General features: G+C 31.4%; 1 protein-coding gene and 1 long non-coding RNA gene across 5 annotated transcripts; both read right to left on the bottom strand.

The window, feature by feature from the left end:
* Window positions 1–5196: 5196 nt before the first annotated feature.
* Window positions 5197–7066, bottom strand: LOC107895987 (uncharacterized). Its single transcript, XR_001683540.2, has 3 exons — window positions 6961–7066; window positions 6429–6504; window positions 5197–5388 (listed from the first exon to the last, which is right to left on the bottom strand). It is a non-coding gene; the product is annotated as an uncharacterized lncRNA (long non-coding RNA).
* A 6196-nt stretch (window positions 7067–13262) lies between these two features.
* On the bottom strand, window positions 13263–19366 carry LOC107951836 (MADS-box transcription factor 5). Of its 4 annotated transcripts, none has more exons than XM_041079021.1 (10): window positions 18416–18462; window positions 18060–18117; window positions 17921–17964; window positions 17727–17807; window positions 16604–16682; window positions 16322–16383; window positions 16123–16222; window positions 15962–16003; window positions 14316–14408; window positions 13276–13501 (listed from the first exon to the last, which is right to left on the bottom strand). In XM_041079021.1, the coding sequence occupies exons 2-10, from the start codon at window positions 18060–18062 to the stop codon at window positions 13277–13279; spliced, it is 729 nt and encodes a 242-aa protein (XP_040934955.1). In that variant the 5' UTR covers window positions 18063–18117; window positions 18416–18462; the 3' UTR covers window position 13276. The 4 variants fall into 4 exon arrangements, 2 of the variants coding, with proteins under 2 accessions (XP_040934954.1, XP_040934955.1); XR_001698636.2 differs by lacking the exons at window positions 13276–13501; window positions 14316–14408; window positions 16322–16383 and adding exons at window positions 18641–18711; window positions 18969–19197; window positions 19285–19366 and having other exon boundaries at window positions 15960–16003; window positions 18416–18516; XM_041079020.1 differs by lacking the exon at window positions 18416–18462 and having other exon boundaries at window positions 13263–13501; window positions 18060–18401.

Raw genomic sequence — 19366 nt, 5'->3', positions numbered from 1 at the left:
AAGAAGGATGCGATATGGGTTATTGTTGATAGACTGACTAAGTCGGCTCATTTCATCCCCGTGCATACGGATTTTTCATTGGATAAACTAGCTGAATTGTATGTTTCTCAGATTGTGAGATTACACGGGGTACCGATTTCTATTGTGTCGGATAGAGATCCGAGATTCACCTCGCGATTTTGGAAGAAGTTGCAAGAAGCTTTGGGTACCAAGCTGCATTTTAGCACCGCTTTTCATCCACAAACCGATGGTCAATCCGAGCGGATAATTCAGATACTTGAGGATATGTTGAGATGTTGCATCCTCGAGTTCAGTAGTTCATGGGAACGGTACTTACCTTTGATTGAATTCGCTTACAACAATAGTTTTCAATCAAGTATTAAGATGGCACCCTACGAGGCTTTGTACGGTCGTAAATGCCGTACACCATTGTTTTGGACCGAGCTCGGTGAAAGTAAAATTTTCGGAGTTGATTTGATTAAAGATGCTGAACAGAAAGTAAAGGTAATCCGTGAAAGTCTGAAAGTAGCCACGGATCGTCAGAAGTCGTACGCAGATTTGAAATGAAAAGACATCGAGTATCAGGTGGGAGACAGAGTGTTCCTTAAGGTTTCACCTTGGAAAAAGATACTCAGGTTCGGCCGTAAGGGCAAGTTGAGCCCAAGATTCATTGGGCCGTATGAAATATCCGAAAGAATTGGTTCAGTGGCATATAGATTGATTTTACCCCCTGAACTTGAAAGGATTCACAATGTTTTTCATGTTTCGATGCTACGACGTTATAGATCCGATCCGTCACATGTGATTAATCCCTCGGAAGTTGAAATTCAATCTGACTTGAGTTATGAAGAAGAACCGATTCGTATCCTAGCTCGTGAAGTAAAAGAGTTGCGAAACAGAAGGGTTCCGTTAGTTAAGGTGTTATGGCTCAAACACGGGATCGAGGAAGCTACTTGGGAAACTGAGAGCTCGATGAAAGAACGATACCCAAACCTATTCACCGGTAAGATTTTCGGGGACGAAAATTTCTTAAGTGGGGGAGAGTTGTGACAGCCCAAAACTGACCCTAGTCGGGAAGTGGTTTCGGGACTGCTAAACCGAGTCTTATAAATGATTAAAAGTTATATTCTGTGTTTATGATGTGAGTAAATGCATGTGTGAAAGTCTCATGCATTAATTTGATCATCTTTATGTGAATTTTTTTTATTGGACTTATATGAAACTTTGTTGGAAAGTGAGAGGCTAATTTACAATGGTCTAATAGTACATGCATTGAAAGGAGTGGTTTTGCATGTCAATTTACCCAAGTTAAATAGGGTGGCCGGCCATGTTATGGATTAAATAATATTATAACTATTTTATGCTAATAGTTTATGTTACAAAATGAAATAATGAATAAGGTTAATAAAATACAAGTTAGTGGGAGGAGAAACCAAAGTTAGCCTATGTTTTCTCCTCCATTGCCGTAACTAGAGAAAGAAGAGGAAGAAAAGCCTTTGGGGAAGAAAATTCGGCTAAGGGGGATACCTAAAGTAAGGTAAGTTCAATGTCATTCTTGGAAAACTTATGCACCATTTGGATGATTAGTTTAACTTCTACCTATTTTATGGTTTGAAGATAGGTTTTGTATGAGTTAAGTTTCGGTTAAGGTGGATTGATTAATTGGGTTTTATAAGGAAATTATGCCATAGCCGAATGTGTCTTGAAGAAGATGTTATATGTGCTTATTATAAGTATATGTATATTCGGCTAATGAGTTTGAATTGAAGTTTCGATAGGTTGTGGGTTGAGTGGCCGAGTGAACTATAGGCTTTGCAAGGATGGAACAATGGGAGAGTGACTAGAATGGGGTAAAGATTTTTGGATGAGTGGCTTAGAGGAGCCTAGTACATTCGGTCAAAGATTGAGCCTATTTAGAATGTAAATTTCTTCCTCTATGATTAGGTTCCTTGCATGTTAATTGGTTCTTGTTAGGACCAAAGGATCGATCAATAGGCATTAAAAGGCTAAATGTGTGAATTTAAGGTATAAGAACCTATAGGTAATTACCTAGGTAATGTTGGAAATTAATGTAGTGTATTCGGCCATGTAGAGTATATCCTAGAGATATTATGTTTAATTCTCTATAATTGGCTAAATGAGTGATAATGGGTTATAATGTTGAATGGAATTATATGTATAAGTGGTTAGTAAAGTGATTAAACTACCGAATTTAATTAGTAAATGTGTTCTAAGCTTGATGAATTTTGAGATGCGATTGGGAGTAAATTTGTCATGAGCATACTTTGTTAATAATAAATATGATAAATGTATATATATATAGCTGAATGTGATATGTGTGAATTATATGTTAAATCAAGACTTGGTAAGCTAGCTATTAAGGTGAAATGCTAATGTTAGTATTTGATTTGGTGATAATCTGTTTGGGGACAGCAGCAGTAAGGTGATTTTGGAAAATCGCCATAAATTATAGGAGTTGAATTAGAAGCTGAGTGAATTATGTCATTAAAGCTTGAAGAGTCTATTTTCTTACAAAAGAAACTATAAAAACAAAAGAGTTACCGATCTTGAGATATTTGAAGCATTGTGGGGCTGAGTCATAATGACTGCTGGATTCCCTGTTCTGTTTTTAGAAAATCATTATAAATTGTACAAAAATGATTATAAGATAAAATTTATATGCTTAGACTCCTTAATGAGTCTAGTTTCTAATGAGATCAAATACAACACATTTTGAATTCTGTAAAGTGAGAAATTGGATTCGTAGTGAAGAGTGGTCAGAATAGTCAAACAGTGAACAGGGGAAACTTTAAGAAAAATCTGGTATTGATTGGCCAAGCCTAAAATTCTGAAAATTTTATGGATGGAAGATATACGAGTCTATATTCAGGGAAAATTAACGGCAAGTGATTTGGAGTTTAGTAGCTCCAGTTATAAGTAATTTAGTAACTACTGCTCAGGAAAACAGCTCGTAGTGAATATGTGATTTTGTTGTAAACATTAATGAAAGTTTGCCGATGAATTATTTATTGATTAATATAAAGCTTGCTATAATCTATGTGTGTGAAAGTCGGATCAATATATATAATATTATTCTGAAAGTAATACTTGAATAGTCGATTAATGACTATTTTAAATTTTGTTGAACTTAAGCTCAAGAGCAAAGGGGAACTAGATCCGATAAAGGGAAGGAAAAAGTAATTGAATAGCCGTTGAAGTCGTTCGACGACATTTGAGGTAAGTCTTCGAGTAATGACCCTACTTGAATTATATTGAAATGAATAGTCATACTATGACGGATAGTCGAATGTGCTTAGAGACTATGTTATAAAGCCAATTGGAATTATGCTCTTTGTGTGCGGCTACTGAGCCGAAATTTGAAAGGTTTAATAAATGTTTTGTGTTTGAGCCTTAGTAACGAAGAAATGATATGGATGTGTTATGATTATTGACATATGTGTGCATGAACATTGGAATATATCCGGGTTATGACCCGAAGGCAATTATGCGAGTTGACATATCCGGGCTAAGACCCGAAGGCAATTATGCGAGTTGATATATCCGGGCTAAGACCCGAAGGCAATTATGCGAGTTGATATATCCGGGTTATGACCCGAAGGCAATTATGCGAGTTGACATATCCGGGCTAAGACCCGAAGGCAATTATGCGAGTTGATATATCCGGGCTAAGACCCGAAGGCAATTATGCGAGTTGATATATCCGGGTTATGACCCGAAGGCAATTATGCGAGTTGACATATCCGGGCTAAGACCCGAAGGCAATTATGCGAGTTGATATATCCGGGCTAAGACCCGAAGGCAATTATGCGAGTTGATATATCCGGGCTATGACCCGAAGGCAATTATGCGGGATGATATATCCGGGCTAAGACCCGAAGGCAATTATGCGAGTTCATATGTCCGGGTTAAGACCCGAAGGCAAATATGTTTGCGGCTGTATTCGGTTAAATACCGAAGAAACTTGGGTTTGAATGTGAGCGTTTTGTGCTGTAACTAATTTAATAAATATGCTCGACCAACCCGAACGATACGGTATGTTTGCATGTGCATTGGAAAAGTCGATTCATTTTAAATAGTATTCGTGTGATCGGCTAACGAATTTTCGGCTTTTAGAAAGGTTGATATCTTGTGTATATATGTTGATGAAGTATGATTATGAAAATGTGTGTTATTAAAGTGACTTAGTTAGCTATGTGAATGTAATACTGTAGTTAAAGCCGATTTCATTACTTGAGACTTACTAAGCTTAAAATGCTTACCCGGTTGCTTTGGCTCTCTGTTTTATAGATTTTGTTCGTTAGCTATCGGATTCGGGATCAGCGAAGTCGAAGTCATCTACACTATCAAGCTCTTTTGGTACTCTTTTAGTTGAACTCTGGATATGGCATGTATAGGACTACCCCCTGTTGTTTAAGTTCTTTTGTGATGTATGTGTGTAAAGCCATGCGAAAATGGCTTGTAGATGTGGAGTATGGCATTAGACCATTTGTGTTTATGTATGTATATATATGGTTTCACGATGTGACTATGGATTGAAATGGAAGTGTTGGGCTAATGATCAGCCATTGGAATGGCTAAATATGATCACATGTGGACCTATGTATGGCAAAACCCTAGTTGGTCCATGGTAACCACAAAATAGGTAAAGTTTATCTTGAAAACAGATTTTGACAGCAACAGTGGTGTAGAATTGAAAAATCACATAAATTCGTAGGAGTGGAATTAAATAGTGAATAAATTATGTAATCGAACCTTGATGAATCTACTTTCATATGGAAGTAACGAAACAATTATAGGAACAGTACGGGAAGAGATATTCGGGTTCTTGTGGAACAGGGCCAGAACAGTTTCTGGATTCACTGTTCCGCCTTTGGAAATTCACTATAAATTGACTAGAGATAATTAGGGGTCATACCATATATGTATGGATTCCTCTCTGAGTCTAGTTTCCATAGAAACAAACGGCATTAGTATTGAAGCCCTGTGCAGAGAGATATCCCAGTCGTAATGGGAAAAGGTCAGTGTAGTCGACCCCTGTAACATGAGAGACTTTGACTAATAAACTGTACTAATTGGCCCGACCAAAAATTCTAGAAAAAAAGATATAGGTGGGGACATGAGTCTAGTTTCAGGGAAAAATCACAAAACTGATTTTCGAGTTGTGAAACTCGAGATATGATTTTTGAAGCGACTAGTACTCAGACTGGGCAGTGTCTGGAAAATTTTTTTTAAAAGTCTGTCAACACCTCGTATTCGACTCCGGTGACGGTCTCGGGTTTGGGGTGTTACATACGAACTTGGTTGAGTCCACGATTTTTCGGTTGGATGCTAACAACTTTGAGTACAAAATCTCAAAATACACCTAACCTGCATATGAAAACAAGACCATTCGATGAGTATTAATTTCAAATGGTATTACTATAACTTACTCAATATAGCATGAAATTTAAATAATTGGACTTAGTTGATTTATTTCTTCCTTAGATCAATTCAAGTTTGTTTCATATCAAAGTGTATACGAAACATTAATATACATATGTATCCCAAACAACCAAAAGTGATATTATAACTAACCAATCTATTTAACGAATTTATTAACATTTTTTTTTGCTAACAGCCTGTGCAACCTTATTCGATTTTGTCTCAATTTGTCATATTGCATTACATTACCAATTTGATTCTAACCATTCTTCTTATTCAATATTGATGTTCACTAATACATAGCTCGGATCCAAACTAATTTACGGATCCTATTAATACTATAATTTAGTACCCAGTGCCTCATCGATACGTCCCAAACTAAACAAATTGTGCCCAACACTTATCGATTAATCCAAAAGCAATAATCATGCCCAACACGTGTGCCCTACGCTCATCGACCTATAGTCGAAGTAATTTTATATCGGTACATCTGATGCAAACAATTCACGCCCTGTGCTTATCCGTTCAGTTGAAGTAGTAATTGTGAAAGCCACAGTTAGGACGTTAGAAGGAAAATATGCCTAGCACTCATCGACTTATAGTCGAAGGAATTATTATTACTATTATTTTACTTGATTCTTTAACTCATTAATTATTCTCAACTTTGCCCAACAATTAATACAACAACCCATAGTCTAATTTCATTCTCAGTTCAATTTCTTCTATTGATCTTAGCAACAACTCTTCCATTAAATGTCATTTCATATTAAACATGACATGATTTGTCTCATGTTCAAGCCAAATGCATAACTTTAATAAATTATATTGTTTCAATTTTTTTTGTATGATTTAACTCTCTATCACAATAATCAATCTCAATGTTGTATTTCTAGCCAGCCACCCATGTGTAACTTCGTCGTTTTGTCAACTTACCTAACAATGAAATTAAAAGGGAAAATAAATAATAAATTGAGTTATGATGGTACTTATAGGGAATTTCAAACCACTCGTCGGTGACTTTAGCTTTTTCCTTTGCTTTTGAAGAAACCGGATTGTCAATAGCTACGAATTAACATAAACAAATAACACCATCAATAATTCACCCAATTCATAGTCAATTATTATATTAAACAAACTTTACATTTCATTCAATTTAATTTCTTAAAATCAAAACAAGCATAACTTTCCATTCTAAGCGTCGATTTATAATCCGACTTCATTTCCTTCTATTTTAGACCCTCTATTATCGATTTCTAACAAAATCTCATAACTATTCTACTTGATATCCACTTTATTTTCTCAAGTGAAAAATCTAACATCTGACTTCAAAAATCTAGTCATTTTTCATGTATACACTAAAAATCTATCAATTTAACATAAAAAAAACATAGAAAAATAATTAATGGTAACTTTTTAAAACTTTAATGGTTTTATAAATTGATATGCAAATTAATTAAATTATGATTCCCCAATCTCAAAAACATAAAATTGATAAGAAAAGTAATAAATTACACTTACCAATTTGTGGATTAAAGTTTGAAACCCTAGCCCAATCTATTATGTTCTTTTTCTCCTTTTTTTTTTCTTCTCGCGTGGAAAGATGGGGAAGACACCTTCTCTCTCCTTCCACTTAAACTAATGTAACTTTATTTTTTTAAAATTTTTTTATAATAAATAATAACATATAAAATCAACATTTTTTTAGCCACAAATTTGGCATTTTTATTGTCATCCAAAATTTTTGGGCTATTAGCAATTTTAATCCCTTTAACTATTTTCGAATTAAAATTTATAGCGATCTAAATTTACAATTTAATCATTGGACTAGATTAAATACTCAAATCAAATAAATTACTTATCCTCGATTCAATTCATTTATAGCATAACTCCGTAAATATTTTTATTAATTATCTACAGACTTGATTTATTAAAATGAAACGTAAAATCGTACTTTTCGACACCACTGTATCGGATTGTTACAATTAGAAAAATGACCAATGACCCTTTGATGTGCCAAATGTTGTGATTGGCTAAAAATTCAGTCGAGATGCACTCTTAAATCCTCAGATCTGCATATGGCATCCATACAAACTACATTACGAATTTATAATTTTTAGAAAGTACCTAATATTTAATTTCAAGTGCTAGAATACATATTGTATAACTTTGAAATTCATAAACTAACCTCCTATTCGGTTTCTTGATCTAGAGATAGTCGGATATCTTCAAGCTCGACTGGTATACCGTTGTGTATTGTGGGGTTGTTTCACCTATTCAAATAACATGTTATTTCAAAAATACAAAAATGAAAAATAAAAACGATAATGATATTGTCAAATAAATTTTACTATATGACAAGTGAAAATTCATAAGGGAGTTCCACTCGGGGGCATAAAAATGGTAGTCGATACCATGCCCATGATTGGAGAAGGAGCATGCAACTGCCGATTTTAGGTTTATCCGGTATCATCACTCGACACATTTCTTGGTACAATGTCGCCAGAACCGTTTGTCCCCAACTAAGTCATCACGATTCTTTCAAGTCGGCTAGTAGTAGTAGCCATATTAAATGTACTAGATTGTGAGTTTATCTGGCATTAGTAGACCCCTAATCAACTTTATGATGAATGCGCACGGGAATTGTTCCTTTTTAACGTCACTCGTTGAAGCCTCAATAGTTTGGATGTTGTGCTCCAACCATCTCATCTTGATTTGACTACCCCTAAACTTGTTCGACACCTTCCTCAATAGTTGCTCGCATGTTGCACGCCAATCGACACTAATAATTGATCGCGTAACGTCATATCCCCATCAATCGATAGATCGAGTTGTAAACTGACGTCCTCGAGTGTAATTGTACACTCACCGCAAAAAAGATGGAACGTGTGCGTCTCCAGTCTCCATCTCTCGACCAAAGCATTGATGAGTGAAGGATCCAATTTTGTCCCCCCAAGCATGCGAGTAGTGCATACTGTATCTCACAAGTGTCCATAAATAACCTCCGATGCACATTCGCTTAAATTGTTTATGCACGTCTCCCAAAATTTGATCTTCGGGTTGAGTATATAAATATAAAAAAATAATAATCTAAACAACATAATAATTAACTATTTAAAATTAAATAATTTGATAAATTTTCTTACCATTTTTAATTGAACCCCAATGATATACTTGTCATTCAAACGAATAAGTTGATTTGCAGTTTAATAATTATAATGAAAAGAATAAAATCGAAGAGAATAAAATTTAAAAAAAAGTTAAAAAATTGAGGATTGAAAATTCAAAATTAAAATTGAAAATTGAAAATTGAAAATTTAAATTTTAAATTTGAAGATTGAAAATCTAAAATTAGAAATTGAGGATTGAAGATTGAGGATTGAGAATTTAGGAAGGAAGAATGGCTATGGAGTATTTGGTTGAAAAGATTAAAATTTGGAGGGGATTATATAAGAATTTTTATGGTTGCTGGAGACCTAGTAGTCGTAGGGAAATTATCGTTGAAAGGAAAATGCACTCGCGTTTTCATTGCCTTTAATGAAAATGCGCCTTATAAAACGTGTTTTCAAGAGAGAGATGAAAAACAACATAATTCTATAAATTTTTTTGCAAAATCAATCTAGTTTCTCAATTTCTTTTCCAATATATTTCATTAAAGTAACCATTATCAATGTCTAAACAAAAATTTGAGATTATCATAAAAATCAATAATAACAACCAAAAGCAGTACTTTTAACACATTAATTCTAATATTTCGACCATACATATATAACAAGAGAAAAACACCATTCGTTATTAAGAAGTTAATACATTTTATAAATAATCGAAACTCAAACATATTATCGTGAATCTCAAATATTAACACACACACACATATATATATAATTAAATTATCAAACGTCACTCAGAAAAAAAAAATCTAACCCATAGTTTCATATATCAATTCTAAAAAAAAGAAAATTTAATCAATTCTCGATGATTTAATATGAGAAGACTGTATGACACTTGTTAGAACCGTAAAACTCTAAGATGAAATTTAATAAATAAAGATTTGTCATATGAAATCATCAAGAACAAAAAAAAAGATGCAAAAACATATCTGAATCCATTGATATCTTGAGATCTTTTAGTTTTGATCTTCCAAATTAACAAAAAAATATTTTAGAGAATGATGATTCTTTTTTTTTTAAAGATGAGATATCAAGAAAGTTTATGTATTTGTAATTTTAGAATTATAATTCTAATAAATAACTTTTACACATTAACCTGAATTTCTAATAAATTCATCAATTAATCTTAATCAAATTAGGTCATTTTTAATTTAGACTAATATTTTATGATAATAAATAATTTCATACAATTATTCTTATTATATATATATAAATATTTGATTTTATATTTTTTTCTAACATATACTTGTAATGTGGATTGAAATTTAAAATTAAAATAATCTCTCTCATAAAAAAATGTAATAATTATTTCTAGTTTAATGTGAAACAAAATTGCGATAGTAAATGTTTCTTCTCTTTTAATGTGTAAAAGTCGATTTGTACGGCTTCACTTCCTTCCCAATGCCAAACTGAGGACAAAAATTTTCCTTCCCAAGTCCCATCAGTTAGCCCCTCGTCCCCTTATCTTCCTCTATTTTTATTGGAAAAAAATTCAAATATTATTTGCAGATCCCTCATCTACACTTATGTGTTTTGCTTGGAATTTTTTTTTAAAGGTTCTTTGTAGATCCATCATCTCCATCTCTCTATTTTTATTGGCAAAAAGATTTCAAAGCTTCTTTTTAGATCCCTCATCTTCATCTTTTTGTTTTACTAGAGAATTTTTTTTCAAAGTTTTGTTTCCGAGAGTCGGTTGCTTCATTATTGCTAGATCTTATTTCCTTAAACTTCTACTTGTTTAAGCTGAAGTTTATCAAGGCTTAGGGGTTTTCGAAGAATGAACTAACAAAAGAATATGGAGAAGTTTTATGTTGTTTTTCGTGGAAGAAACCGAACATTTATAGTTTATGGCATGATAACATTATTGGAGTAAAAAAAAAATAATTTTACAAGTCATTTGAAACTGAGTTTTTGAGTAAAAAAACACTTTTGAATAATAACTAAATTTTTTTTATTTTTATTTTCGGTAAAAAAAGTATTTTTAAGAAGCATTTTTTTTACTTATAGTACTTTTGAAAAGTTTAAAGGTATATATTTTTATTTTAAAAATACTTTTTCTTCTAAAATTATTTTTTAGAAATAATACCAAACTGATGTTAAAATGAAAATGAATATTGTGGAAGCCCTCAAAAGTGTTTCTAAGATTTGGTTCCAAGGAGGAGAATGAGAGGTCAAGATGTATAGTTTCTTCACCCTTTAAGCAAAATTTTAAAAAATCTGAAGTTTGCATTGAGAGTCTGGTAAACAATATGAAACATTCTAATGAAGGAATAGTTCATGCTCATGATGTACATATTTATTGCTGGTTATATTATTGGACATTAAATAATGCAAAAAAAAGAGAGTTGTTCTCCAATTTCTGTGGTTTGAATTATTGGCTGTCATATATTGGAATTATTTTTTTATTTTATGATGTTATGCAAAATTTTAAAATTTATTAGAAATTAAAGACCTATATTTATATAGGTGAAGGAGAAAAAGGATATATCGATATTCATTTAGAAAAGAACAAAGTAATCAATCATACAAAATAAGTAGGTCAGAGGTAACTTTTGCAAAGGCTTTATTTTTTATTTTTAAAAGTCATTTTGTTAAGCATATATGATAGCTTGAGTTTGCCAGAAGTGTCTTAAGATAGCTTGAAAAAGAAAACCATGCACCTCTGAATGAAGAATAGATCATCATTGTAGTTTAAATGATATTATTTGGTATTTGTAAATGAGTCATTGGTTAAATGGTGTAAATTTCTTAAAAATATTGTTTTTAAATAAAATTACTAAATTAGATTGTACTTTTTAAAAGTAACAAGATTAAATTGAAATAATGAAAACGCTTCTAATAGGAAGTGTTTTTAGTAGATTTGCAAAAAAACGCTTCTAGCTGGAAACCTTTTCAATGTATTAACAGAAAAATACTTTCACACCAATATTTTTTTTTTGGTCCCACTTCTTGTGAGAATAACACTTAAAAACAAGTATTTATATAAACATCAAGTTCTCATTTCCCTTATTTTCTTAAGCGATATGAGATATGGGTCTATATAGACTCATACTACATTTGTAATTTGTTTCTAGATAATATGAGATTGCTTACTCTTTTAACTAACAACATAATATTAAAGAATACACTTAATTTTTAAAGTTTAAAGACAAAACTTTGTACAATATTAAGCTCAAACAAAATATAACATTATAAACTCTTATACAAATATTATCATTGTAAAAATAGTCCAATATAAAAAGAAATACAAACTTACACATATAGTAACACATAATATTTTATATATATATTAAAGTGAAAAATAGTAATAGAGATAATATAGTGACCCATATTTTAGTTTTTATTTTTGAATATGTTAAATATAGATATTATTTTGTCAATAGTTATATATATTATTATATTAACCCGAAAAGTTTATTTTTACATTTCTTTATATTTCTAAAAGTAAAAAGTACGTTAGTCAACAAATAATTCGGTGACAAAGAATTTGTATTATTATTTAGTCGTCTATTAACACATAATTTTAGATTCAAAAAAATAACTCTACCTCTCTTCCTATAAAAAATAAAATAAAAGAATAATGTAAAATTTAATGTTGAGTTGAGACTAAATCAATCAAGAAAATTACTTAAATGATTTTACATTACAAAAAAAAATATTTTTATTTTTTCTTATTTGTTAAAAAATAAAAAATTGCAAGTTTAAATAATATTTTTAAATATAAATCAATACATGATTATAAAATAAAAAACAACACAAATACGATACGTATAAAATTTTCATGATAAAAAAATGAAAGAAAATAAAAAATTTATAAAATAAATAACATGAATTATTTACCTGAATTATCCCAAAAAATAATTTAAAGATAATAATTAGTTGTCTAATGACCAACCTCCTCAAATTATAATTTGAACAATCTCAAACAACAAATCTATTGAAAACGCTTCCAGCGTTATTTCGGCCTAGTCCCGTAATTTTTTTAAAAATAGCCTAATCTAGTATTTTATTTTCAAAAAAAGACATTTTTGGAAAATTTACTCAGTTAAATGTCATAATCCATATTATTGAATCTATTATTTGTACTTTATTTGTCGCTCTAGCAGAAGAGTAGTTTGATAAAACAGAGGAAAGAAGAAACTTTTAATACATATTCAATCAAAGATATTAATGGAACACTCAAATAAAATAGGTAATAATGTAAATTATTTCATTAATAATATATATTTTTTTAGCATTGTAGCAAGAAGAATTGGGAAATGGACATTGAAACAAAAAGCACCATCAAGGAACTCAACAAGACCAATCATATTTCAACTAATTTGGACTTAGATTTTTCAAAATCATCAGATAAAATCACACACTACAGTAAAATTAACTTTTAGCGGCATTTTTTTAGGCCTTTAGCGGAGCTTTTAAGCACCAATAAAACTATTCGCGACATTTTTGTAAGCGCCGCTATAGATGGGGCCGCTAAATTTTGCGGCGTTTATTTGAAAAAACGCTGCTAAAGGTCGGAACCTTTAGCGGCGCTTTTCCCGTAAACGCCGATAAAGGTCAAGACCTTTAGCGGCGCTTTTCCCACAAACGCCGCTAAAGGACATAAAAATTAAAAAAAAAATAAAATATTATAAAATATTGTAAAAGTCCTGAAAAATATAAAAAAATTAAAATTCATTATTAAAATATTGAAAAGAATAATAATCTATGATATAAATACATCCCGCCAAACAAAATACCGCATTTATCATACTACACCAGAAATATAACAAAATACAAATAGAACAAAATAATGATAGAATGCACACTTTAAGATAATCAATTAGCTTAAAGAAGTCACTATGCATGAATTCAGCTAATCCTGGACCATGCATCCACCAAAAACTCAAAACCTGAGAAAAAAGAAAAAAAAGTTAATGAATGACACATATAACATCAAATTAATAATAAAATATGCAATTAACAAGTCAATATTAACGCCACATATAACATCAAATTGCACAACTTAATATACTCAATACATTAGCAGAAATAACATCACATTGAACAATGAATTTAACACATTCAAATAGATCAATTTTAAGCTCACTAATGGTTAATTTAGCATGTGAACAGCATATAAATGTTTGCATTTACAGCATGGTTTAATCAACTTCAAGCAGGGAATTAAATGCTGTAAATTTCCAGCATTCAAATCATATATGGACAACATTAATATGACATTTTCGAGCACTTTAAAGACACATTTGGAAAATTTGAAGAACCATTAATCATGTTATTAATCATGTTATTAATCATATATGCAAGAATTAGAATTTTTTTCAACAAAAGTACCATTTAGAATTATACTTTTGAATCATCTTTTGCATCAAGTGAATTATATGCCCATTTACATGCAGAATTTACAGTATTTACATGCAGAATTTACATGCATCAACAACATTTAATGATATACCTCATTACATGCAGAATTTACAGTATTTAAGCTCCTTAGAATTATACTTTTGAATCATCTTTTGCATCAAGTGAATTATATGCCCATTTAGAATTTAATGCCAGAAAATGAAACAATGTACCATTTAGAATTATTCTTTTGAATCATCTTTTGCATCAAGTGAATTATATGAATTATGATTACCACATCCACAATGTTTGGAATGGAAAGGGATTCTAAACATATCAATGTTGGATATGATTAGATGATACCTTCTCCAGAAAGCAAAGTGCAGATAGACCAGCCGTTTGATTGAAAGAGATGTCCACCGGTATGTCATTCACAGTGCATTTCACTATTTTAACCTGAAATCAAATTCCAAAATAACCGAAATGAGCTCAAGATGATTTTAAGGTATATTTGCTGCTTACGTACATATACTAATATGCAATAAATACCATTTAACTCCACGGGAACAACGACAAAGATGCAGCTGAAAATTTAATATCAGTATAATAGCACAAACAGAAGTTGTTGCCAAGTGCCCAACAGCATATGACTTATGTGGATTAACTCTACCTCTTAATAGCATATAATTTTTAGTTAACTTCAATTTCGAATTTAATTTATGGATTAACTCTACCTCTTAATAAGGAAAAATTTTCTGAGATTGTGTTAGCAATAATTATATTACTGCTGCAGTCAGCAAGTCAGATATTTTTTAAAAAATATAACAGTTTAATGATTTTTCTTCCTTTTTCCTGGAAAATTCAGGAACAAGCAGCATTAAAAGAAAATAAATATTAATTAGTTGTTGTTGCAGCTTTCTTAGATACAAAAGAGGGTTTAATTGAAAAACTTTTCTTTTTTTTTGGAAATATTTATGAAAAATATTTTAGAATTTTATCAAATAATATTTAAAAATCATAAAACAAACTAAAGTTAATCAAAATAATACCTAAAATTAATATAAACTATATGATTAAAACAAGAATGTTAAAATCATGATAATATAACCAATTTATTGTAAATTACTTTGATATCAAAGTAATTTACTCAGATAGTGATTATGGTAGACTTGGATGATCGCAAAAGCACTTTTAGATATTTATTCCATATTGGCTTTGCAACATTTTCAAGGTCATCAAAGGAAAAACAAACAATAGCACTCTCAACATTTAAAGTAGAATATATAGGTGCTTGTCAAACAATTTGGTTAAAGAATATTTTGAATGAATTATCTCTTACACAAAAAGATTCAATTACAATTTATGTTGACAACAAATCTACATTATCTCTTACAAAGAATCTAGTGTTTTACAGCCGAAACAAGTATATTAATATAAAATAACATTTTATTTGGGAAAAGGTGAAGAATAAAAACGTTCAGCTAGTCAATTGCAAGACGAAAGATTAATTAACAGATATTTTTACAAATTCACTGAAGACAAACATATTCCACAAACTTAAAAGAAAAACATATAATGAAAAAGCTGGATTTGAGGGGAAGTGTTAAAAGTCAAATCCACTTCAAGGTCGGCTAATCATAGAGATAAGTTGATAAGTTGGCTTGCTAGGTGGAAAGTTATAAATGGTTTTAAATTGACAATGCATGGATAGAAACAATGTGGCAAGAACCTAAGCAAGGTGGTAGCTTGCTGAAAGTATGGCAGCAAGGTTAAGCCTCTAAGTCGTTTTATATAGCCTATATACATACACGTTTAGATGTGTAGTGTGTATAAGTGAGCAAAGAAAAAAGAAGTATAAGTGAGAAATATATATTGAGTGTTGAGAAGCATAAGAAATATTAGGCGTGAGAGTGAAAACTAGCAGCAGCTAGGAATTGTGAAAACACAAAATATCAGTTTTGGATTAAATAGTGATGTGAAGAGCAACAAGAACGGAAAAAGATACTTACCTTTTTCTGCATATACTCTATTTCAGCAAACAACAGCTCATTCTGGTAGAGTTTAGAGGGGAATAAATTAAAGGAGAAGGAAAATTTGTCAGTAACAATAATAATAATTATTAATCATCTTAAAGGGACTCTTTTTAATTACATAAATTATTATGAGATACCTTTTTGGAACGGATTCTGCTAATTCCTTTTTCTAAACGACTCTCCAAGCTCTTAAGCTCTTTCATAGGCAATCCCCCTACGGACTCCCCCAGCATGTGCCTGCAAACATATATATATGCATATAGCTCTGTCAAACAACAAGGGTTTTGAAATAAAATTATATATGATGAAAATGAATTAAAGCCATGAGGAAGTAACCTGTTTGTATTCTGCAAATTCCGGATTTGATTTCGGAGTTTCTCAGCTTCTTGCTGATAGAACTGAGATTTACATCCGCATGGCATTACCAAAGAAATTTTATTAAGTAAACCAAGGAGTTAACAAAACCAGGTAGTAAAATGCTAGTCAAGCAAAGAACTATTTATATTAAAGGTTCACAGCTTCTCTAGAGAAATGTTAAAATTAAGGACTTATTTGAATGCAAATTGAAATTAAAGGGACTCGCTAAAAGAAAACAATGAAGATTAAGTGAGTTAATACCTGAGCATTAACTTCAGCAACTGACCCAGTATTGGAGGAATCAGAAGCCTTTTTGTACCTCTCAATTGTTGCTTTAACACTGCAAAAACATTGTGTTAAATATTTGAAAAATGTATATACATATATATAACTCATGCAAAAGTACACATATAAATCATTCATGAAATGCTTGCATGCGATCATCCAACTCAATCTACAACTTTACGCACAATATCAAGACTAATAGCAGAATTTAACCAAACATATATAATTGCTATCATTTGAGTGATCATTACTAAAATTTTAAAATTTGAAAAGTACAAAAGATAAATTTGATTGATTTGAAAAATACAGGGACTAAAACTAATCAAATTAAGTGTAGATGAATTAATTTGAATTGAATTATTTTTAATATATCAAAATATTTTTAGATTAAATCTTAAACCATTTAATATATATATAAAGTATATCTATTATCTCTTAAATAATTTAAACTATAATCATAAGTTTAATATATTCAAATTAAGATTATCTCTTTTACAATTACATAAGAAATCATTTAATATATAAATTAAAAAATACTAATCAATCTAAACCCTAAACCTTTTAACCCCTATCCCATAAACACTAAACTCTAAACCCTTAACCCTTAATCCAATCCACATTCACCAATTGCAACCACCTAAGTTAAGGCAAAATTCATAGTATCTAACTATAGTAAGACTAAGATTACAATCCTGATAAAATGTAGATATGCAATAGGTTACTAGATCTTTTTGGACCTATATAAACTGATTAAAAGAAAACTACTTTATCCTAGCAATTAATAACATAAATTACGTTATTATTTTTCCTCCAACAGAAATCCTACATACATGCTAGGGAAACAATTAAATGAACGAGAAGGTATGAAGAAAGTACATATGAAAAGAAAGAAGGGAAAACAGAGCACTAGTATGTTCTAAGATCTTTCAATTGTCTAAACAACAATTCTGCACAGAAAGCAGCTAACAGCTGAAATTCAAACATCTGAATGTATAAATTTCCACAAGTGTTCACATCTCACATCAACCGGCCAGAATGAGAATGCAAAATCTAAAATGTCGCTAAATTTAAAGTTCAATGACCAATAAGGAAAACACACCTTCCGTTTTTGAATTCCCTCCTTAGCCAAAGCCAAAAGAGCTTGAAAATGTTTTTTAGGATCCCCACTCTCTTCAAACTCCTAAATAAAATATATGAAGCCATGTTGACAAATTTTGCTGACAAACCACACAGTTAAACATGTAATCCAAAAACAAAAGGACCAAAGACAACGTTTCTAGAAATAAGACTAACCTTGCATCTAGTTGGGTGCACTCCAACTGTGCAGAAAAGCCTCCCTGTAATGAATATCAAACCTTCGACAATGAGCAAAACACATTCTAAAGCAAAATAAAAGGCAGACGTGGCAACAAATAAAGCACTATAAATAGACCATCAGTTTCTGCAATAGCAAGAGCTTCCTTTGACTCCTCAAGGGAACCACCCGTAACCTGCACAACAAATCTATTACCATGAATTATACATTTCCATCAACATAAAAAATTGAAACTCATTATTCTTTTGTACAAGTCGAAATTATTTCCAGCCGCTTCAGAGAAAATACTTTCATTCGGGGTTCAGAAAATTAAAATACCATCTCAATAATTTCATAAAGAAATGAACTCAAATTTATTAAGAGTCCACGAGCTCACTAAAACTCTAAGCTTCCAATGGAACTGAACTATTACAATAATTCAATAACCAAACATAGTAAAATGCAAAGAGAATATGAAAGATGGGGTAACTGACGATAATTCGATCGAGGCCAGCGTTCCAAGCTCGACTCAGAACAGTAGCAATATCAGAAACGTGATGTTGCTTGCCGTTATAAATGCCTTTAAACATGCCATCTGTGTGCGAATAAAGGATAATGCAAGTGGAGAATAAGAAGCACAGATTGAGAAAGAAAGATGAATTGAAGACAAAGATCGGAATAGAGCATGACCTATTCGATGAAATGTGTGAAAGAGTTACCTGTGAAGTTGACGGCGATATCTGTGTATTTTGGGACAGAAAAATTGAAACGGATACCTGTGAAGATGTTCCTACAAGGGCATTTGACAGAGCAATCTTTTATGAAGGCACCAATTTCAGAGGCTAGTTTATTATGCTTCAATGTGGAAAACTTTGGAATTGAATTTCCCTAGGTGTAACGTTCACATAAAAGTCTTCACTCCTAAAAAGGCATTTGACAAAGCAAACAATTTCTAGAATTTGTCCAGTTATACAAGGAACACCAACACACAGAAATGAGACCATTTTACAACCCAGGGCTAAAAATTTGGAGGAAAATTAAGTTTACCTCAATCCCATAGTAACCTTTGATTAGCCTCTGAAAGTAAGCAATAATATTTTGTCGATTTTGTTCAGAAACCAAAGAAGGTTGAATGATACAAAGTATCTCCTGCGTTCTTTGCTCAGACAACAGCCACCGCCGCGGGATTTCATGGCACTACCACCCCTATCACCACCTCCTCTTCCTCTCCCTCTTCCACCATCACCTCTGCCCCTAAACCCACCACCACCACGGCCTGAAACATGATTAAACCATTAGGAATGCCATAACGAGAGTCTGTAACTAAAAATGATAGGAAACGTAAGAGACGTTGGTTACTTACCTCTTGGAGGTCTCATCACTACGAGAGTTTGAAGTAATGAAAGTGAAGAATCAGAAACTAAGTGAAAACAGAGAGTGTGAGG

Source organism: Gossypium hirsutum, chromosome A10, assembly GCF_007990345.1.
Source record: "Gossypium hirsutum isolate 1008001.06 chromosome A10, Gossypium_hirsutum_v2.1, whole genome shotgun sequence".
Taxonomy (NCBI): domain Eukaryota; kingdom Viridiplantae; phylum Streptophyta; class Magnoliopsida; order Malvales; family Malvaceae; genus Gossypium; species Gossypium hirsutum.
The sequence above is the reverse complement of the archived record's forward strand: the minus strand, read 5'-3'. Positions and strand labels throughout refer to the sequence as shown.